The sequence below is a fragment of the Scyliorhinus canicula genome, chromosome 17 (assembly GCF_902713615.1).
Source record: "Scyliorhinus canicula chromosome 17, sScyCan1.1, whole genome shotgun sequence".
Taxonomy (NCBI): domain Eukaryota; kingdom Metazoa; phylum Chordata; class Chondrichthyes; order Carcharhiniformes; family Scyliorhinidae; genus Scyliorhinus; species Scyliorhinus canicula.
The window spans coordinates 132779866-132802904 of record NC_052162.1 but is presented as its reverse complement, the minus strand read 5'-3'; the positions used below and the strand labels follow the sequence as shown (position 1 = coordinate 132802904).

General features: G+C 49.9%; 1 protein-coding gene across 4 annotated transcripts in view; it reads right to left on the bottom strand.

Annotated features, from left to right (window-relative positions):
- Positions 1-335: 335 nt before the first annotated feature.
- Positions 336-23039, bottom strand: part of LOC119951157 (gastrula zinc finger protein XlCGF8.2DB-like) — a 294519-nt gene continuing 271815 nt past the window's right edge. Inside the window, exons 1-3 of one of the 4 annotated variants that reach the window (XM_038774179.1) lie at positions 13855-13869; positions 6480-6573; positions 336-2842 (exon numbers count right to left, since the gene is read on the bottom strand). In XM_038774179.1, the coding sequence (XP_038630107.1) occupies positions 1557-2495 (939 nt within the window). In that variant the 5' untranslated portion in view covers positions 2496-2842; positions 6480-6573; positions 13855-13869 and the 3' untranslated portion in view covers positions 336-1556. Of the gene's footprint in view, positions 2843-3004; positions 3025-3700; positions 3799-6479; positions 6574-13854; positions 13870-23039 lie in introns of those variants that run through there. The other 3 variants (XM_038774177.1, XM_038774178.1, XM_038774180.1) reach the window with 3 other exon arrangements.

The following is a 23039-nucleotide window of genomic DNA, read 5'->3' as shown; positions in this document are numbered from 1 at the left end:
GTGCTTCAGATGTCGAGGTAGGTCCGGAGGTGACCTTCAGTATTGAGCAGCCAGGGATTCCAGAATAATAGTGATGTGCTGCATCCTGTACAACATTGTGCAGCAGAGAGAGGTGGAGGAAGGAGCAGATTCAGCTAATGGGAGAGGCGGTAACCTCTCGGGTACTGACTGGGGTTGGGCATGGCCTGTCCACCTTTTTAAATACAGGAATTACGTTAGTGATTTGTCAGTCTTCTAGCACTGCACTATTTTAATGCATTATTAAATATGAGCAACTTCATCACTTTCCTGGATTATTTTAAAATACTTGGATGCAATTCATTCAGACCAGAGGCTTTATTGGCTAAGTTTGATTTGTTTATTTAATCCAACCTCTTTCTGGGCTTCAAACATACTTATCACATTCCTCATCGCATCATTCAATGTCACATTTCCCTGTTCTATCACCCTGATAAATACTGAGACACAATAATTAACAATAATAAATAATCTTTCTTAGTGTCACAAGTTGGCTTAAATTAACACTGCAATGAAGTTACTGTGAAAATCTCCTAGTCGCTACTCTCTGGCGCCTGTTCGGGTACACAGAGGGAGAATTCAGAATGTCCAATTCATCTAACAACACGTGTTTCGGGACTTGAGAGAGGAAACCAGAGCACCCAGAGGAAACCCACGCAGACATGGGGAGAACGTGTCAAATGTGGAGCTGTCAAACTGCACAGTACAGAGCATGATGTCATTAAAGGAGTGGATGAGACTGAGGAGCTTTTGTGGACAAAGCGTTTGATCTTTTGTGTTACGCATGTTCTGTGGAACAGGCCCCACCTTCCAACAGAGAAGGAAGAAATCATGAAGCTTTCGAGGTGGATGGGACTTGCCGGGCTTGGGAATTTCAGCTGGAATTCTATCTTTCCGGGTGTCTGTTAGTCCAACGCAACCATGACAGGAAGCTGTGGCAAAGGGTTAGACGGAGACTGGGAGACGTCTGGCTGAGATAGACAGATTTTTAATCAGAAAGACAATCAAGGGTTATGGGGATAAGGCAGAAAAGTGGAGTTGAGGATTATAGAACAGCCATGATCTCAGTGAATGGTGGAGCAGACTCTGGGCCGGGTGGTCTGCTTCTGCTGCTACTTCTTATGGTCTGTCTCACGGAAGTTCCTTGATAATTTAATTTCCGAATGGAGGTGTCACTATGAAGAATGTCGAAGTCAGTAGAAACTGTCAGGAAGGATTAGTCAACACTTTCTAATTGGAGATGTCAATCAGTGGAACCTTTCAGACACTGAATTGTAGAGTTTCCACCAGAGATCAATTTAGGATTGAAGTTCATAATCATATTTTATCTGAGCTCCTGTTGAGAGTTCTTGAATTAAGGAGAAAGATTACAGATTGTGCTTTTAGAAAGTGACATTGCAGTCCCAAAAAAGTGATTTCTGCAGAGTACTAAATTCCAGCCAGGTATAGGGTTGTTAAATGTCAGCATAAACAAACCAAATGTTTTCAGACTATCAATCCTGGATATGATTAGCAACAGCAAAATCCAGCTTCTCAGGTCACATATGAAGTTGCTCGTGTGTCACCAGGCTGCAGGACCGAGTGAATCCCTTCCCACACACACAGCAGGTAAACGGTCGCTCTCCAGTGTGAACTCGCTGGTGTACAAAGAGAGCAGATGAAGACCTGAAACTCTTCCCACAGTCAGTGCAGTTGAATCGCTTCTCCTCAGTGTGAATTTTCTGGTGGGATTTGAGGCTGGATGACACAGTGAATCGCTTCCCACAGGTGGAGCAGGTGAATGGTCTCTCTCCAGTGTGAATTCGCTGGTGTTCAACAAGGGCATATGACTGCTTGAAACTCTTCCCACAGGAAGTGCAGCTGAATGGCCTCTCCCCAGTGTGAACTCGCTGATGACTTACCAGACTGGATGACTGAGTGAATCCCTGTCCACAGACTGAACAAGTGAACGGCTTCTCCCCAGTGTGAACCCGCTGATGTTCTTCGAGGCTCTGTGAATACCGGAACCTCTTTCCACAGGAAGTGCAGCTGAACGGCTTCTCCTCGGAGTGAATTCGCTGGTGAGTCACCAGGTTGGAAGATTTTGTGAATCCCTTCCCACACATGGAGCAGATGAACGGCCTCTCCCCAGTGTGAACTCGCTGATGTTGATTGAGATCAGATGAAGACCGGAAACATTTTCCACAGGAAGTGCAGTTGAATGGCCTCTCCTCAGTGTGAATGCGCTGGTGTAACATGAGGCCGGTTGGCTGAGCAAATCCCTTCCCACACACAGAACAGGTGAATGGCCTTTCCCCAGTGTGACTGCGCCGGTGGTTATCCAAAAGGGATGGATAATTGAATCCTCTACCACAATCCTCACATTTACATGGTTTCTCAATTGCATTGGTCCCAGTGTGACTGCGTCGATGGTATTCCAGCCGGGATCTATAACTGAATCCTTTGCCGCAGTCATCACATTTCCACAGCTTCTCCATTGTGCTGGTGTCCTTGTGTCTCTCCAGGTTGGATGATCAGTTGAAACCTCATTCACACACAGATGACGTGTCCGGTTTCTCCCTGCTGTGAACAATGTGATGTTTTTTCAAGCTGTGTAACTGGTTAAAGCTCTTTCCACAGTCTGTTCACTGGGACACTCTCACTCGGGTGTGGGTTGTGTGCGTCCCAGTCGTTTCCTATCTCACTGATGTTTGAAATATTTTCCCACAGACAAACATTTCTCCTTTCACAGTCAAAGGCCAATGATATTCAGGTCACCTTGAACCAACTGTCGGAAGAAATTTGGTTTGAGTTGCCTGTCTGCAAATCCTCCCGTTCTAATACCCTATAAAAAGAGTTAACAAAGTCATCATTGTCAGTCCAGATAGACATTCTGACAAATAATTCTAGTTTCTCTGGAACATTTTTTCCTCTCTTGGTCCCCAAAGCTGTAAATCCCCGTCCCACACACTCTCCCTCCTCCCTGAGCTGCCCAAACCCATCTCACCATTTCTTTCCTCCTCTCCTGGTTTTCTCCCTCCCTCTCCTCTGCCTGGGTTCAGTTCTCCAGCTCCTGTCTGCAGACTGACAATAAAACCAATGGGTCTTATTGGGGGGTTTGGGGCCTCCAGCGGGTGTTTGTGAATCCTCCCCATCCACCTGCCAGGGTTTCCTTCCTTGCCAGAGATCAGAGTCGTCATTGATTTGAGTGCAAAGTGTCAGCTCTTATTTATTATCCCCCCCTCCCCCATCCTGTGGTGTGAACCACCCTCCAGTGTGTGAAGCAGGATGGTGCCCGTTAACCTGGGCCTGTTCCCGGGAGGGAGGGAGAAGCTCCGCAGCTGCAAACCAGGGAGCTGACAATGATGGTGAAGGGTTTGCTCCATCTCACAATGCCTGGGGACTGATTGACGGCGGCTTCGGACCAATAGGAAGAGGGGGCGGAGCTGGAAGCCAAACGAGAGCGGTCTAGTCCTCCAGCCAATCAGAACGAATGGGAGGCGGAGCAAAGCTGCGGCTCTCGCTACGCATGCGCCCGGCCGCACACAAAAAAGATGGCGGCGGTTAATCCGGGCCTGACTCGGGTAAAAACCCGAGCAGCTTTCACCGATTTAAATGTTGTATCCGAATCTTCCGGCCTGCACGGGGTGTCTTTGAAGCCTCCCGACCCACCCGCCGGCTCCATCTCCCCCTCATGACTCACCCGGCGTCATCAAACCGACTGAAAATTTCGAAACGACCACCTCAATCAGAGTTACTCTGGGCACTGCGCATGCTCCAGCTCACCGTGCCCAGGGTGTGATTGACGGCAGTTAAGGGCCAATAGGAAGAGCGGGAGGACCGAGCGGGACCAGCTGGTCCTCCAACCAATCGGAGTGAATGAGGGGCGGGGCTGAGTTCGGAGCTCCGTCATTGGCTGAAGCTCTCCGTCCTCCACCATTCAGATGGTCCCAGAAAACATTCCCATCGGGTGTCTGCAGAGTGGGAGGGAGAGGCAGGACAACGGGAACAGCGTCACTGCCATTGAGTGAAGCAGGAAAAGAGAAATGAGAGCTCTGTACAATCCGAGGGCCACTGAGGGAGTGCCGCACTGTCAGAGGGTCAGTGCTGAGGGAGCGCCGCACTGTCAGAGGGTCAGTACTGAGGGAGTGCCGCACTGTCAGAGGATCAGTACTGAGGGAGTGCTGTACTGTCAGAGGGTCAGTACTGAGAGAGTGCTGCACTGTCAGAGGGTCAGTACTGAGGGAGTGCTGCACTGTCAGAGGGTCAGTACTGAGGGAGTGCCGCACTGTCAGAGGGTCAGTACTGAGGGAGTGCCGCACTGTCAGAGGTTCAGTACTGAGGGAACCCCGCACTGTCGGAGGGCCAGTACTGAGGGAACCCCGCACTGTCAGAGGGTCAGTACTGAGGGAGTGCTGCACTGTTGGAGGGTCAGTACTGAGGGAGTGCTGCACTGTCTGAGGGTCAGTACTGAGGGAAAGCCGCACTGTCAGAGGGTCAGTACTGAGGGAGCGCCGCACTGTCAGAGGGTCAGTACTGAGGGAGTGCCGCACTGTCAAAGGGTCAGTACTGAGGGAGCGCCGCACTGTCAGAGGGTCAGTACTGAGGGAGTGCCGCACTGTCAGAGGGTCAGTACTGAGGGAGTGCCGCACTGTCTGAGGGTCAGTACTGAGGGAAAGCCGCACTGCCAGAGGGTCAGTACTGAGGGAGTGCCGCACTGTCAGAGGGTCAGTACTGAGGGAGTGCCGCACTGTCAGAGGTTCAGTACTGAGGGAACCCCGCACTGTCGGAGGGCCAGTACTGAGGGAACCCCGCACTGTCAGAGGGTCAGTACTGAGGGAGTGCTGCACTGTTGGAGGGTCAGTACTGAGGGAGTGCTGTACTGTCTGAGGGTCAGTACTGAGGGAAAGCCGCACTGTCAGAGGGTCAGTACTGAGGGAGCGCCGCACTGTCAGAGGGTCAGTACTGAGGGAGTGCCGCACTGTCAAAGGGTCAGTACTGAGGGAGCGCCGCACTGTCAGAGGGTCAGTACTGAGGGAGTGCCGCACTGTCAGAGGGTCAGTACTGAGGGAGTGCCGCACTGTCTGAGGGTCAGTACTGAGGGAAAGCCGCACTGCCAGAGGGTCAGTACTGAGGGAATGCCGCACTGTCAGAGGGTCAGTACTGAGGGAGCGCCGCACTGTCAGAGGGCCAGTACTGAGGGAACCCCGCACTGTCAGAGGGTCAGTACTGAGGGTGTGCTGCACTGTTGGAGTGTCAGTACTGAGGGAGTGCTGCACTGTTGGAGGGTCAGTACTGAGGGAGTGCTGCACTGTCAGAGGGTCAGTACTGAGGGAGTGCTGCACTGTCAGAGGGTCAGTACTGAGGGAGTGCAGCACTGTCAGAGGGTCAGTACTGAGGGAGTGCCGCACTGTCAGAGGGTCAGTACTGAGGGAGCGCCGCACTGTCAGAGGGCCAGTACTGAGGGAACCCCGCACTGTCAGAGGGTCAGTACTGAGGGTGTGCTGCACTGTTGGAGTGTCAGTACTGAGGGAGTGCTGCACTGTTGGAGGGTCAGTACTGAGGGAGTGCTGCACTGTCAGAGGGTCAGTACTGAGGGAGTGCTGCACTGTCAGAGGGTCAGTACTGAGGGAGTGCAGCACTGTCAGAGGGTCAGTACTGAGGGAGTGCCGCACTGTCAGAGGGTCAGTACTGAGGGAGCGCCGCTCTGTCGGAGGTTCAGTACTGAGGGAGCGCTGCACTGTCAGAGGGTCAGTACTGAGGGAGCGCCGCATTGTCATAGGGTCAGTACTGAGGGAGTGCCGCACTGTCAGAGGGTCAGTACTGAGGGAAAGCCGCACTGTCAGAGGGTCAGTACTGAGGGAGCGCCGCACTGTCAGAGGGTCAGTACTGAGGGAGTGCCGCACTGTCAGAGGGTCAGTACTGAGGGAGCGCCGCACTGTCAGAGGGTCAGTACTGAGGGAGTGCCGCACTGTCAGAGGGTCAGTACTGAGGGAGCGCCGCATTGTCATAGGGTCAGTACTGAGGGAGTGCCGCACTGTCAGAGGGTCAGTACTGAGGGAAAGCCGCACTGTCAGAGGGTCAGTACTGAGGGAGCGCCGCACTGTCAGAGGGTCAGTACTGAGGGAGTGCCGCACTTCTCAGAGGGTCAGTACTGAGGGAGCGCCGCACTGTCAGAGGGTCAGTACTGAGGGAGTGCCGCACTGTCAGAGGGTCAGTACTGAGGGAGTGCCACACTGTCAGAGGGTCAGTACTGAGGGAATGCCGCACTGTCAGAGGGTCAGTACTGAGGGAGCGCCGCTCTGTCGGAGGTTCAGTACAGACCCTCTAATCAGTCGAACACTTTGGGACAGCCTATTTTGTGGATTATTTTCTGAATTGTCGTGTTGTGATCAACAGAATGTTCTCCCACCTGGGCACCTTCCCTATAAAAGACTGGAATCCCCAATCCCTCAGCGATTTCCACCCTTGACCCGACGTACGTGGTTGTCTCGCCCTCTTCGTTCTGCAGTATGTCCCCATCCTGCCTCAGGAACTGGTAGAGGCTCATTGAAGCATCAATGGCGATTTTGCGGCCTGTATGTCAGAATGAACAAAGAACAAAGATAATTACAGCACATCAACTGGCCCTTCGGCCCTCCCAGCCTGTGGCGATCCAGATCCTTTATCTAAACCTGTCGCCTATTTTCCAAGGATCTACTTCCCTCTGTTCCCTGCCTGTTCATATATCTGTCTAGATGCATCTTAAATTATGCTATCGTGCCCGCCTCTACCACCTCCGCTGGCAAAGCGTTGCAGCCACACACCACCCTCTGCGTACAAAACTTTCCACGCACCTCTTTCCCCCTCCTTGAAATCGTGACTCCTTTCCCACTCTTGGGAAAAGCCTGTTGCTATCCACCCTGTCCATACCTCTCATAATTTTGTAGACCTCAATCAGGTCCCCCCTCAAACTCCGTCTTTACAACGAAAACAATCCTAATCTACTCAATCTTTCTTCATAGCTAGCACCCTCCATATCAGGCAACATCCTGGTGAACCTCCTCTGCACCCTCTCTAAAGCATCCACATCCTCTGGTAATGTGGCAACCAGAACTGCACGCAGTATTCCAAATGTGGCCTAACCAAAGTCCTATACAACTGTAACATGACGTGCTGACTCTTGTGCTCAATACCCCGTCCGATGAAGGCAAGCATGCTGTATGCCTTCTTGACAACTCTATCGACCTGCGTTGCCACCTTCAGGGTACAATGGACCTGAACTCCTAGATCTCTCTGTACATCAATTTTCCCCAGGACTCGTCCATTGATCATATAGTCCGCTCTTGAATTGGATCTTCCAAAATGCAGCACCTCGCATTTGCCTGGATTGAACTCCATCTGCCATTTCTCTGCCCAACTCTCCAATCTATCTATATTTTGCTGTATTCTCTGACAGTCCCCCTCGCTATCTGCAACTCCACCAATCTTAGTATCATCTGCAAACTTGCTAATCAGACCATCTATACCTTCCTCCAGGTCATTTATGTAGATCACAAACAACAGTGGTCCGAGCACGGATCCCTGTGGAACACCACTAGTCACCTTTCTCCATTTTGAGACACTCCCTTCCACCACTCCTCTCTGTCTCCTGTTGCCCAGCCAGTTCTTTATCCATCTAGCTGCTACACCCTGAACCCCATAAGACTTCACTTTTTCCATCAACCTTCCATGGGAAACTTTATCAAATGCCTTACTGAACACCCTGTATATGACATCTACAGCCCTTCCCTCATCAATTAACTTTGTCACTTCCTCAAAGAATTCTATTAGGTTTGTAAGACATGACTTTCCCTGCACAAAACCCTGCTGCCTATCACTGATAAATCTATTTTCTTCCAAATGCGAATAGATCCTATCCCTCAGTATCTTCTCCAACAGTTTGCCTTCCACTGATGTCAAGCTCACAGGTCTATAATTCCGTGGATTATCCCTGCTACCCTTCTTAAACAAAGGGACAGTATTAGCAATTCTCCAGTCCAACGGACCTCACCCGTGCTCAAGGATGCTGCAAAGATATCTGTTAAGGCCCCAGCTATTTCGACCCTCGCTTCCCTCAGTAACCTGGGATAGATCCCATCCGGACCTGGGGACTTGTCCACCTTAATGCCTTTTAGAATACCCAAAATGTCCCCCTTCCGTATGACAACTTGACCTGGAGTATTTAAACATCCATCCCTAGCCTCAACATCCGTCATGTCCCTCTCCTTTGTGAATACCGATGCAAAGTACTCATTAAGAATCTCACCCAGTCCCTCTGACTCCACGCATAGATTCTCTCTTTTGTCTTTGAGTGGGCCAATCCTTTCTCTAGTTACCCTCTTGCTCCTTATATACGAATAAAACCACCTGGCCGGGATCATCCCCCAATACCAGGTCCAGTATGGCTCCTTTCCGAGTTGGCCTATTTTCCTTAACCCTGTTTGCCAAAGATATTTCCTGACCCCCTTTAAGCCCTCTTTATTGCGCGTTTGAGATTTGTCCTACTTTCCCGATATTCCTCCAAAGCTTCATCTGTTTTAAGTTGCCTAGATCTTATGAGTGTTTCCTTTTTCATCTTAGCTAGTCTCACAATTCCACCTGTCATCCATGGTTCCCTAATATTGCCATTTCTATCCCTCATTTTCACAGGGACACGTCTGTCCTGCACTCTAATCAACCTTTCCTTGAAAGACTCCCACATTTCAAATGTGGATTTACCCTTAAACACCTGTGTTGCCACTTTTAGGGAACTGTGGACCTGCATGCCCAGATCGCTCTGTATGTTAATGTTCCCAAATTTTGCCATTTACAGTATAATTCATACATAGATTTTATCCTCCAAAATGCATCACCTCACATTTGTCCAGATTAAACTCCATCTCCCATTTCTGTGCTCAAGTCTCCAATCTACCTATATATCCTGTTGTATCCTTTGACAATCCTCGACACTATCAGTAACTCTGCCAATCTTCGTGCCATCAAAAAACTTACTAATTAGATCATCCACATTTTCCTGCAGATCAGTTATATATACTCCAAACAACAGAGGCCCCAGCACAGATCCTTGCGGAACACCACTGTCTTCTATAACCAAGCCAGTTCTCTATCCATCTAGCCAGCCCACCACGAATCCCATGTGATTTTAGATTTTGTACCAGTCTACCATGTGGGACCTTGTCAAATGCCTGACTAAAGTCCATATAAACTACATCCACAACCCTTCCCTCAGCAATTTTCTTTGTCACCTTTTCAAAAAAACTCAATAAAGTTGGTGAGGCATGACCTTCCCCATACAAAACCTTGCTGCCTGTCACTAAGCATTCCATTTTCCTCCAAATGTGCAGATATCCTGTCCCTCAGTATCTTTTCCAAAAGCTTCCCCATCACTGATGTCAGGTTTACCGGCATATAATTACCTGGATTATACCTGCTTCTTTTGTTAAACAAGGGAACAACATTGGCTGTTCTCCAGTCCTCTGGAACCTCTCCTGTGGTCAAAGAGGATGTGAAGATATCTATGAAGGCCCCAGCTATTTCTCCCCTTGCCTCCTGCAGTAACCTGGGATCCAGTTCCGGGGACTTGTCTACCTTAATGCAACACTTCCTCCTTTAATCTATTAATGTTCTCAAGAGAGTTCACACACCTATCCCTGACCTCAACATCCATCATGTCCTCCTCCCTGGTGAATACTGATACAAAGTACTCACCAAGGATTTCACCCACTTCCTGTGGTTATACGCTTAACTTCCCTCCATTGTCCTTGAGGGCACCTACTCTTTCTCTTGTTTCCCTCTTCTCCTAATATATGCATAAAAAGCCTTGGGATTCTCCTTGTCCATGTTTGCGAAATAAATTTCATTACTCCTTTTAGCCCTCCTAATTCCACGTTTAAGTTCCTTTCTACTTGCACTGTGCTCCATCAAGGGCTTCATCAATACAGTAATTAGACACCTTATGCTTCCTTTTTCCTTTTGATTAAGCTGACATTTTCCTTTATAAAAGCAAATTACTGCGGATGCTCGAATCTGAAACAAGCCCACTGACTCCCATGGCTATCTGGATTACGGCTCTTCACACCCTACACCCTGTAAGGACTCCATCCCCATCCCTTGGGCAGCAGGGTAGCATGGTGGTTAGCATAAATGCTTCACAGCTCCAGGGTCCCAGGTTCAATTCCCGGCTGGGTCACTGTCTGTGTGGAGTCTGCACGTCCTCCCCCTGTGTGCGTGGGTTTCCTCCGGGTGCTCCGGTTTCCTCCCACAGTCCAAAGATGTGCGGGTTAGGTGGATTGGCCATGCTAAATTGCCCGTAGTGTCTTAATAAAAGTAAGGTTAGGGGGGGGGGGGGGTTGTTGGGTTACGGGTATAGGGTGGATACGTGGGTTTGAGTAGGGTGATCATGGCTCGGCACAACATTGAGGGCCGAAGGGCCTGTTCTGTGCTGTACTGTTCTATGTTCTCTCAACTCCTTCGCCTCTGTCGCATTTGTTCCGAAGATGCCACTTTCCAAAATGGTGCTTTGAAAATGTGTTCCTTCTTCCTCCACCATGAATTCCCTACAGTTGTGGACAGGGCCCTCAACAGTGTGCGGTCCATCTCCTGCGCCATTACCGTCGCGTACCACCTCCCTCCCAGAACAAGGATAGAGTTCCCCTTGTTCTCACATTTCAACCCACCAGCTTCTGTATGCAAAGCATAATCCTCCGCCATTTTCGCCAACTCCAGCGTGATGCCACCACCAAACACATCTTCCCTTCACTCCCTCTGTCAGCATTCCGCAGAGACCTTTCCCTCCACTCCTCCAGCATACCCAGTACCTCTCCCATCAGCATGGCACCTTCCCATGCAATCGCAGAAGGTGTAACACCTGCCCCTTTACCTCTTCCATGCTTAACATCCCAGGCCCAAAACACTCATTCCAGATTAAGCAGCGTTTCACTTGCATCTCTTTCAATCTGGTCCATGGCATTCGCTGCTCCCAATGTGGTCTCCTCTGTATCGGAGAGACCAGACGCAGACTGGGTGATCGCTTTGCTGAGCATCTTCGGTCTGTGCGCATTCAGGACCATGACCTTCCTGTTGCTTGCCATTTTAACAAAATACCCTGCTCCCAGGCCCACATGTCTGTCCTTGGCCTGCTGCAATGTTCCAGTGAAGCTCAACGCAAACTGGAGGAACAACATCTCATCTTCCGGTTAGGCACGCGTCAGCCTTCTGGCCTGAACAAATTCAACAACTTCAGATGATCAGTTCTTCCCCACCTCGACCCATTTGTTTTCATTTCATTTTAACTGTCTTTTGCCATTTCTTTCTTTCTTAATATACATTTAAATCCCCCCCAATCTTATCCACCTTTCCTTCACCTTTCTCCTCTTTGCTTCTCCCTTCCCCCACATCTACAGTTCATCCTCTAATGTTAGTTTCCCTGCTGTTTGATATTTCACATCTTTTGTTCTCGCTGGGGACTGCCATTTGCAGTCTTTCCCCTTGGTTTCTGTGACCATTAGCACCCGGTTTCCCTGGGTTTCTGTGGCTATGACTCATCTTTCATTCTCACTCCACAGTATAAATATTTCCCACTCTCTCTTGTCTGTTAGCTTTGACAAAGAGTCACCGGACTCGAAACGTTAGCTCTTTTCTCTCCTTACAGATGCTGCCAGACTTGCTGAGATTTTCCACCATTTTTTCTTTTGTTACAATTTCCTTTGTCATCCATGGTTCCCGAATGCTGCCATTTCTGTCCTTCATTATTGCGGGGACGTGCCTGTCCTGCACTTCAATCAAATGGCCTTTAAACGCCTCCCAAATAGGGCGGCATGTGGCACAATGGTTAGCACTGGTACTGCGGCGCTGAGGACCCAGGTAAGAATCCCGGCTCTGGGTCACTGTCCGGGTGGAGTTTGCACATTCTCCCCATGTCTGTGTTGGCTTCATCCCCACAACCTAAAGATGTGCTGGTTAGGTAGATTGGCCATGCTAAATTCCCCCTTCATTGGAAAAAAAAATAATTGGGTACTCTAAATTTATATTAAAAAAAAAAGCCTCCCACACGTCAGACGTGGATTTGCCCCCAAATAGCCGCCCCCAATCCACATTCCCCAGTTCCTGTCTAATTTGGATGTAATTGGTCCTCGCCCAATGAAGCACCCTCACCGCGGGCCATCCTTGTCCGTGACTACTCAAAATCTTATGGAATTATGGTCACTAAACCCAAAATGCTCCCCCACTGAAACATCAATCACCTGGCCTGGCTCATTCCCCAATACCGAGTCTAATATGCCCCCCCCCCCCCCCCCCCCCCCCCCCCCCCCCCCCCCCCGGTTGAACAATTGTATCAAAAAGCTTTGCGGGACACATCTAACAAATTGCTCTCCATCCAAGCCCCTGGTTATAAGAGATTCCCAGTCAATATGGGGAAAGTTAAAGTCACCCATCACAACTACCCTGCTTTTTTCACACCTTTTGGTGGCACAGTGGTTAGCGCTGCTGTATTACAGCTCCAGGGACCCGGGTTCAATTCCGGCCTCGGGTGACTGTCTTTGTTGAATGTGAACTTTCTCCCCGTGTCTGCATGGGTTTCCTCCGGGTGCTCCGGATTCCTCCCACAGTCCAAATATGTGCAGGTTAGTTGGATTGGCCATGCTAAACTGTCCCTGAGTGTCCTAAAGTTCCATGCAGTAATCCTGGCTCTCAGTTCATCTGTCTTACCTGTTATACTTCTTGCACTGATGCAAACGCACTCCAGACCTACTGTCCCGCTGAGCCCTGTGGCTTCCCTCTGCCTGCTCTTACTCTGCACTCTGTTTATCTCAGTCTCACTCTTTTCCCCAGTCTGTACACTTACTGCTCTGCTGTTCTGGTACTCACCCCCCGCCACACTAGTTTAAATCCTCCCGATCAGCACTAGAAAACCTCCCTCCCAGGATATTGGAGCCCCTCCAGTTCAGGTGCAACCTGTCCTTCTTGTACAGGTCCCACCTTCCCTAGAAGACATCCCAGTGATCCATATATCTAAAACCCTCCCTCCTACACCAGCTCTTTAGCCATGTGTTCGACTGCACTATCTCCCTGTTCCAAGCCTCACTCGCATAGGGCATGGGGAGTAACCCTGAAAGCCCAGCGCTCCTGCTTTTAAGCTCCTGACCAAACTCTCTGAATTGTCCTTGCAGGACCTCTTCCACTTCCTGACTATGTCATTAGTGCCAATGTGGGCAATAACATCTGTCTGTTTACCCTCCTTTTCAGGATGCCCTGTAGCCGTTCAGAGACATCCAGGACCCTGGCACCAGGAAGGCAACACACCACCCTGCACTCTTGTTTGCGGCCACATGAATGTCTGTCTGTGCCCCTGACTATCAAGCCTCCTACTACAATCACTCGCTTGGACGTATCCCGACGCTTCTCTGCAGCAGAAACAGTTGAGGTTCCACAGGTCTCGTTGCTGCTGGTATCTTCCCCTGAGAGACAATCCCCCCCAACAGTATCCAAAATGGTGTACCCATGTGAGAGGGGAATAGCCACAGGAAGCCCCTGCCTTACCTGCCTGCCTCTCCTGGCAGCCACCCATCTACCTGTCTGAACCTGTGGTGTGATCACCTCCCTGGTATCTATCACACTCTCTGCCCCCTGTGTGCTCCACAATGTGCCCAGCTGCTGTTCCAACCAAACTACACAGTCTGTGAGGAGATGCAGCTGGTCACACTTTCTGCAGACATAGTTGGCAGGGACGCTAGAAACTCCTTGATCTCCCACATCTTGCAGGAGGAGCATATCACTGCCCAAACTACCACCTCTGCCCTTGTACACATAATAAAGATATAAGAATAAGAATCCTACCTTGCTTGTCCTCCTCACAGTGCCTTTTTTTGTTCAGAGGAGAAGGAGGGAAGCAAACACAAATACATTGTTTTGGGTTTAACCGTTCCTTAACACCAGTTCTTCGGCTACCGACAGCACAGTCGAGGTGACTAAATTGACATTTCCCAGAATCCTCTGCTGCCGCCTCCACTGGATGGGGGACATATTCCAGACACAGGTGCACATTGTCGAGGCACTCCAGAGTATGGCCCAGTCACAGGACCATTGCTGAAGGCCATGGTGCAGACAATGGAGAGTCTCCAGGACTGGCAGTGCCAGGTCTCCCGGATGCTTCAGCTGCCCCTCCATGCCATGGAATCGCCCAGGGCCCTTTGGACACCCTCAGGGAGGAGGAAGCGTTGGAGCCCATCCCAGAGCCTTCCACCAAGGAGACTAAGGCTGTCTCCATCCCTTCTGAATCCCCCCCCCCCCCTCCTGACATTGGAACATCTCAAGGGCAGCAGCCAGAACAGAGTGGCACAGCGATGCCTGTGACACCAGTAAGTCAGCCAGGGCTCTCTGGCTCCAGGCCTGGAGGACGTCTGCCACGGGCATCATTGGCCAAGGGTGTGGAAGGCACTAGGCTGCCTCCGTCTCTGATATGCATCCTGGGGACACACCTAGACGTAGCAGGAGGCCACGATAGACCAATAAGGGAGGACGCTGCTAAGGTCACTTTACGGAGCGGGGAGAGGCAGGGGGGGGGGGGGGGGGGGGGAGATGGAAATCTGTCACGGTAAAATATTCACCATTAAAACATGTCACACCTGAATACATGTGAAGTCTCTGTTACTTTAATCTTCACAGGGGGGCTGGCCACACAGTGGTCCTCGCACCTTAAACCTCTGCCCCCTCGTAATTGACTCTTGCACCCTGCGAAAATGCTTCTGACTATCTACTCTGTCCATGTCCCTCACAATCTTGTAGACCTCTGTCAGGTCGCCCTCAACCTCCGTCGTTCCAGTGAGAACTAACCGAGTTTCTCCAACCTCTCCTCATAGCTTATCCCCTCCATACCAGGCAACAACCTGGTAAATCTTTTCTGTACTCTCCCCAAAGCCTCCACATCCTTCTGGTAGTGTGGCGACCAGAATTGAACACTATATTCTAATTAAGTTTCAAGAAAGCTACAACATGGCTTGCAAATTTTTAAATTCAAATCCCCGGCCAATGAAGACAAGCATGCCGTGTGCTTTCTTGTTTACCTTCTCCACCTGCATTGCCACCTGTACAACCAGATCCCTCTGCCTTTCAATACGCTTAAAGGATCTGCCATTTACTGTATATTTGCCATCTGTACTGGACCTTCCAAAATGCATTACCTCACATTTGTCCAGATTAAACTTCACCTGCCAGCTCTCTGCCCAAGTCTCCAACTGATCTAAATCCTGCTGTATCCTCTGACGGTCCTCATCACTATCCGCAATTCCACCAACCTTTGTGTCATCCGTAAACTTACTAATCAAATCAGTTACATTTTCCTCCAAATAGAACATAGAACATAGAAAAATACAGCACAGAACAGGCCCTTTGGCCCACGATGTTGTGCCGAACTTTTGTTCGATATTAGGAACAAATTAATCTACCCTCCACTATTCTACCCTAATCCATGTACCTACCCAATAGCCGCTTGAAGGTCCCTAATGTTTCCGACTCAACTACTTCCACAGACAGTGCATTCCATGCCCCCACTACTCTCTGGGTAAAGAACCTATCTCTGACATCCTCCCAATTTATCTTCCACCATTCACCTTAAATTTATGTCCCTTGTAATATCATTTATATATATTACAAACAGCAACGGTCCCAGCACTGATCCCTACAGAACACCTCTAGTCACAACCCGCCAATCAGAAAAGCACCCTTCCATTGCTACTCTCTGCCTTCTATGACCTAGCCAGTTCTGTATCCATCTTGCCAGCTCTCCTCTGATCCCGTGCCACTTCACCTTCTGTACCAGTCTGCCATGCGAGACCTTGTCAAAGGCCATACTGAAGTCCATGTAGACAACATCCACTGCCCTACTCTCAATCATCTTCGTCATTTCCTCAAAAAGCTCGATCAAGTTAGTGAGACATGACCTCCCCTTCACAAAAGCATTTTGCCTCTTGCTAATAGCAATAATTGATGAGAGTAGGGCAGTGGATGTTGTCTACATAGACTTCTCCCATCGGATCCTGGGACCATCTAGCCACAGCCACCGACTGAGGAAGTGAGGGAAACAGGGCGGTCTGCAGGTGAGACTGAAGCAAAGCGGTTTCAAGACCGCTTTGGGCAGCATGGTAGCATTGTGGATAGCACAATTGCTTCACAGCTCCAGGGTCCCAGGTTCGGTTCCCGGCTTGGGTCACTGTCTGTGCAGAGTCTGCACGTTCTCCCCGTGTCTGTGTTGGTTTCCTCCGGGTGCTCCGGTTTCCTCCCACAAGTCCAAAGATGTGCAGGTTAGGTAGATTGGCCATGCTAAATTGCCCTTCGTGTCCAAAATTTCCCTCAGTGTTGGGTGGGGTTACTGGGTTATGGGCTTAGGGTGGGGGTGTGGGCTTGGATAGGATGCTCTTTCCAAGAGCTGGTGCAGACTCGATGGGCCGAATGGCCTCCTTCTGCACTGTAAATTCTATGATTCTATGAAGACTCCTCTCCCCAGCAAACTCCTGGCAAACGTACAAGTGATCGAAAACAAGCTGGATGAACTTAACGCTGGACTTTTCTGGGGCATCTTGACCCCTCCAGGGGTCTCTGTAACATCGCTGCAGGGTGATAGGCCTGTTCTGGCAGTGTCAGTACCCTCCAAGGCAGGAGGGTGATGACCACTCTCAGAGGGAAGTAAGAGACTGCTATGTACTCTGTTTCACAGAGACATGGCTAACTCCTGCCTCACCGGACTGTGCCATACAACCTAAAGGCTTCTCAATTCATCAGGCGGACTGCACCGCGTGATCAGGCAAAGCGAAGGGTGGAGGAGTTTGTCTCCTCATCAACTCCTGGTGCTTGGATGTGGTGAGCCTGGTGACCTACTGCTCCCCGGACCTGGAATACCTGACCGTGAAGTGCCGCCCATACTATCTTCCACGTGAGTTCACTTCAGCCATTATCGTGGCGGTCTACATCCCATGTACTATCAAAATTCCAACAGTACATCTCCTGTCCCACCAGGGGCGACATCACTCTTGACCACTGCTACTGAAAAATCAAGGGCGCCTACCATTCCATCCCCCGACTGCACTTCCCGTAACCACCTTAAACAATATGACACAGTGGTCACTCTTGCCTGATACTCACACTCTGGGTGAAACCAGGCTTCTCCCAGGATGTTGTCCTGATACTCCTGATGTGTATGTGGGGTAGGATGGGACAGAGAGGGGGGTGGAGAGGTGGGATGAGGGTGAATTAATTTAATTCATTTAATGCCAGCTCCCACACAGATTCATCTGATGAACCAGACAGAGCCTTGCTTCAATGTTTCTTCCTGAGGAGGTCACCTCTGACAACGCCCTATGAAACATCTTCCTCTTGGTCAAGATTAAACACAAAGTGGACAATTTATATTTGGTGGTGACGAGGGTGGGAGGGATTGTCCACTGTCATAATGTAGACATCGATTCAACAGGATTACTCCCACTGACATCCAGCTTTCGGTTTCTCCCAATCAAACCCCAATGTTCACAAATTCTGCCCAACACAAATGGATTTCAAAATGCCTCCAAACTCTTCTCACGACAGTGAACGACGTGACTGTCCTTCCTCCCGGCTACAACGATTGTCAGCTTTACCAATCACACCGACACCTATCCTCAAAGAGAAAGAAATCAGAGATAACTCAGAAATAGCAGCCCTGAAATGGACACATTGAGTGCAGACACTATGAAGCTTCACAGCAGCTGTCCTCGATTGGTCACCATGTTGCCATGGTTACAACAGTCTCCATGTTTACGGTTTATGATGTAATAATCAGACCATTGTGAGAACTTGTTGCTTTTGAAAGATAACCTGGTTATTAAATCGACAAGTTTTACTGGGAACACTTCAATGTTGTAAAGACCATTGGAATATTTCACTGTGGAAGCTTTCCTCACTGATTCCATCTGACAGGATCTCCTGTTGTTAGAGGACCCTGTTTCACTCGATAATGATAGTCCAAGTGAAGATTGGAGCTGCCCTCTGTTGCTGCCGTGATCTCCATACCTCTAGTCGGCACGGAGGGGGGGGGGGGGGGGGGGGGGAGCCCCCCGTTCAGGCTGATTGAATGGGCGGTCAAAAGGGCTCGCGTTTTCGCGCATTTAAAGGGGCTGGAGGCAGACATAGCAATGCTTCAAGAGACACATCTAAAGGTTATTGATCAGACGTGATTGAGAAAGGGGTGGGTGGTCAGGTGTTGCACTCTGGGCTGGACTCAAAGACCGGGGGGGGGGTAGCGATATTGATCAGCAAGCGGGTGGTGTTTGAGGCTGGAAGAATTGTGGCAGATAAGGGGTGTAGATATATTATGGTGAGTGGGAAGCTGGAGGGTGTACGGGTGGTGTTTGTAAACGTATATGCTCCGAACTGGGACGATGTGGGATTTATGAGGCGGGTGTTAGGCAAGATCCCAGACCTAGACTATCATGGCTTGATCATGTGGGGGGGGGGGGATCTTTAACATGGTCATTGTTCTGGACCAGTCAAAATCCAGGACTGGAAGGAGGCCGGCCGCGGCGAAGGAGTTGAGGGGTTTCATGGAGCAGATTGGGGGGGGGGGGGGGTGTAGACCCGGGGAGATTCGAACGGCCGAGGGTGAAGGAGTTTTCGTTTTTTTTCTCATGTCCATAAAGTTTACTCCCGCATTGATTTTTTTGTTCTAAGCAGGGCTTCCTAATTCCGAGGGTGGTGGGGACGGAATATTCGGCGATTGCAGTCTCTGATCATGGCCCCGCATTGGGTGGATTTGCGGTTGAGTGAGGAGAGAGGGCAGCGCCCACTCTGGAGACTGGATGTGGAGTTGTTAGCGGAGAAAGCGGTCTGCGGGCGAGTGAATAAGTCCATTCAGAATTAAGGATACAAACGATACGGGTGATGTATCAGCAGTGAGGTTTGGGAGGCTCTGAAAGCAGTTGTAGGAGGGGAACTAATTTCAATTCGGTCCCATAGAGAAAATGTGGAACGAGCAGAGATGGAGAGATTAGTGGAGGAGATACTTCGATTGGATAGGAGATATGCGGAGGCCCTGGACGCGGGGCTCTTGAGGGAGCGTCGGAAACTACACGGAGAGTTTGAGTTGTTGACCACGGGGAGGGCGGTGGAGTCGTTGAGGAGGGCAAGGGGGGCGGTCTACAAATATGGGGAAAAGGCGAGCAGGATGTTGGCGCACCAGCTTAGGAAGGGAGAGGCGGCCAGGGAGATTGGGGAGTAAGGAATAGGGAGGGAAACATGGTCTTGGGCCCGGGTGGGGGGGGGGGGGGGGGGGGGGGGGGGTGGTGAACGACGTTTAAAAATTATTTTATAGCAACTATATGAGTCGGAATCCTCGCCTGGTGTAGAAGGGATGAAGCAGTTTCTGGATCAGTTGAGGTTTCCGAGGGTGGAGGAGGATCTGGTCGAGGGGCTGGGGGCCCCGATTGAAGCAGAGGAAATTGTTAAAGGACTGGAGGGCATGCAGTCGGGCAAGGCTCCGGGGTTGGATGGTTACCCGGTAGAATTTTATAAGAAGTGCTCAGAGGTGTTGTGCCCACTGCTGATGAGGACCTTAATGAGACTAAAGAGAGGGGAATCCTCCCCCAACAAAGTCGCAGCTCTCAATTTTGCTCATCGTTATGCGAGAAAAAGACCCTGAGCAATGATGGTCATATAGGCCGATCTCGCTTTTGAATGGATGCCAAGCTGCTGGCTAAGATTTTGGCCGCTAGGATAGAAGACTGTGTCCCGGGGGTGATGGGGGGGGGGACCAAACCTGATTTGCTAAGGGTAGACAGCTCAATGCTAAGGTTCATGTAATTATGTAATTATGATCCCTCAGAAGGAGAGGAGGCGGAGGAGGTGGCTGCGATGGACGCGGAGAAGGCTTTTGATCGGGTGGAGAGGGAGTATCTTTGGGAGATGCTGGGAAGGTTTGGGTTTGGTGAGGGCTTCATCGACTGGGTGTGATTGCTCTACCAGGCGCTGGTAGCGAGTGTGTGCACGAACTGACTGAGGTCGGGGTACTTTAAGCTACACCGAGGGATGAGGCAGGAGTGCCCCCTCTCCCTGTTGCTGTTCGCTCTGGCTATGAAGCCTTTGGCCATGACGCTGAGAGAATCAAGGAAGTGGCAGGGGCAGGTTCGGGGTGGGGTAGAGCACCGGGTTTCGCTGTACGCGGATGATCAGCTCTTATATATCCCGGACCCGGTGGAGGGGTTGGGGGAGGTTATGTAGATCTTGGGGAATTTGGCAGGTTCTCGGGGTACAAATTGAACGTGGGAAAAAGTGAATTGTTCGTGATCCAGACAAGGGGGCCGGAGAGGAGACTGAAGGAACTTGCACTCAGGATGGTAGAGAGGAGGTTTCGCTACTTGTGAATACAGGTGGTTTGGAAATGGGAGGCATTACACAGGTTAAACCTAACCTGGCCGGTGGAGCAAATGGAGGGGGACGTTAAAAGTTGGGATATGCTTCCTCTATCGCTAGCAGGGAGGGTGCAGACCATGAAAATGACGATGCTCCCCAGATTTTTGTTTGTCTTCCAGTGCCTCCCCATCTTCATCATGGTTTCAGATATTTACAAGTCCGGGACTTTCTGAGGAAACAGGTGGTGGCTTTCCCGTGATCCCGCCATGGGGGATACAGGACAGAGTAGTGTCTGGTACCTGGGTGTGAGAGTTTGGCTCAAGTTAGAATCAGAGCATGATGGGAAATGGAATGAGAGTTTGGTCAAGTTAAAATCAGAGCTTGATGGGAAATGGAATGTCAAGTTTGTACCAGCTTTGTGAAATGAATTGTTCCTGTGAGAAGGGGTTATCACGACATTGACTGTCCTGTGAGAATCTGTGGTGGAAACGAAACACAGCCGGGGAAGAGTCCACTCCTCTGGACTTTTGATAAAGAATTGCTATGCTATGAAACTAACTGTATTCCTAATGATGGGAAGAAAATAATTACATAAAGGAGGGCGTAATGAGCTAATTGTATGACTAATGATTGGAAGGCTTGATGGGTTTTGTAAGAATATATAGTCAACTGTAACTAAGAGAAATTTGCTTTTTCACTTGCTGTAACTCAGTTACACTTGTGCTGCAGCCGCGCGGTAAATAACGTTTCTTTGAAGTTATCTGGTGTTCGACTGCTGATTACCTCCGGACTTCAAAATTTAGAATTATCAGGTGGGGGAGGGGAAAGTGTCGGATATCTATCAGGAGTTGTTGGAGGCGGAGGAGACGCCGGTGGAGGAACTGAAGGTCAAGTTGGAGGAGGAGCTAGGTGGGGGGTTAGAGGCGGGTCTGTGGGCGAATGCCATAAGCAGGGTTAATTCCTCCTCATCATGTGCTAGGCTCAGTCTAATACAGTTTAAGGTGGTACACCGGGCGCACATGGCGGCGGTGAGCATGGGCAAGTTTTTCAGGGTAGAAGATAAATGTGCGAGGTGTGCGGGAAGCCCAGCAAACCATTTCCATATGTTTTGGGCATGCCCAAAGCTTGGAGGATTTTGGCGGGGGGTTTGCCAAGGCAATGTCCAAGGTGCTCGGTAAAACAGGTGGTGCCGAGTCCAGAGATAGCGATCTTTGAAGTGACAGAAGACCCCGGAGTTCAGGGAGTGAAAGAGGCCAACGTTTTGGTCTTTGCCTCCCTGGTAGCCTGGAGACTAATCCTTTTAATGTGGAGGGACTCAAAGCCCCCGAGTGTGGAGACTTGGGTCAGTGACATGGCTGGGTTTCTCAAGCTGGAGAAAGTAAAGTTTGCCTTGAGGGGGTCAATGTTGGGGTTGTCTCGGACGCGGCAACCGTTTGTTGACTTTCTCGGGGACAATTAAAAAGTCAGCAGAAGCAGCATTCTGAGGGGGGGGGGGAGGAGGGGGGAGTAGGTGCAATATGGTTAAGGAATGTACAGAATGGGTTGGGTGGGAAATATCTAGTTTACCATGTTGATGTTATGTTATTATTTTGTTTGTTATTGTGATAAAAATTTTGCAAATGCTTCAATGAAATATTTAAAAAAAAATTATTTCTTGGTTTACGTTGCCCCTCACTTTGTAAGTATTGCTCGGGGATCTGAAAGTTTCTGCCTTGTTTTTTTAACAACCGCGCAACCTCAAACAAACCATTGTTTGCAGCAACTTACCCAGCTGTCAGAACAGAGACCACGATACAACACAACACTGCCATGGCAATCTCTGCAAGATATGCCAGATCATCGACTTGGATACCATTACACGTGGAAACACCACCCACCAGGTACGCGGCACATACTCGTGCGACTCAACCAATATAGTCTACCTCATACGCTGCAGGAAAGGATGCCCCGAAGCGTGGTACATTGGCGAGACCATGCAGACACTGCGACAACGAATGAACGGGCATCGTGCGACAATCACCAGGCAGGAATGTTCCCTTCCAGTCGGGGAACACTTCAGCAGTCAAGGGCATTCAGCCTCTGATCTCCGGGTAAGCGTTCTCCAAGGCGGTCTTCAGGACACGCGACAACGCAGAATTGCCGAGCAAAAACTTATAGCTAAGTTCCACACTCATGAGTGTGACCTCAACCAGGATCTTGGATTCATGTTGCATTACATCCCCGCCCACCATCTGGCCTGGAGTTGCATTACTCGTCAGAGATGATATCACAGCTGTGATTAAGGTGGGCACGATAGAGGATTCGAGCACTGAGGCAATATGGGTGGAGCTAAGAAATAGGAAGGGTGCAGTAACATTGTTGGGACTTTACTACAGGCCTCCCAAAAGCGAGCATGAAGTAGAGGTACAAATATGCAGACAGATTATAGAAAAATGTAGGAGCAATAGGGTGGTTGTGATGGGAGATTTAATTTCCCCCAACATTGAATGGGATTTGTGTAGTGTTAGAGGCGTAGATGGAGCAGAGTTTGTAAGGAGCATCCAGGAGGTTTTTTAGAGCAGTATGTAATAGTCCAACTCGGGAAGGCACCATACTGGACCTGGTATTGGGGAATGATCCCGGCCAGGTGGTTGATGTTTCAGTCGGTG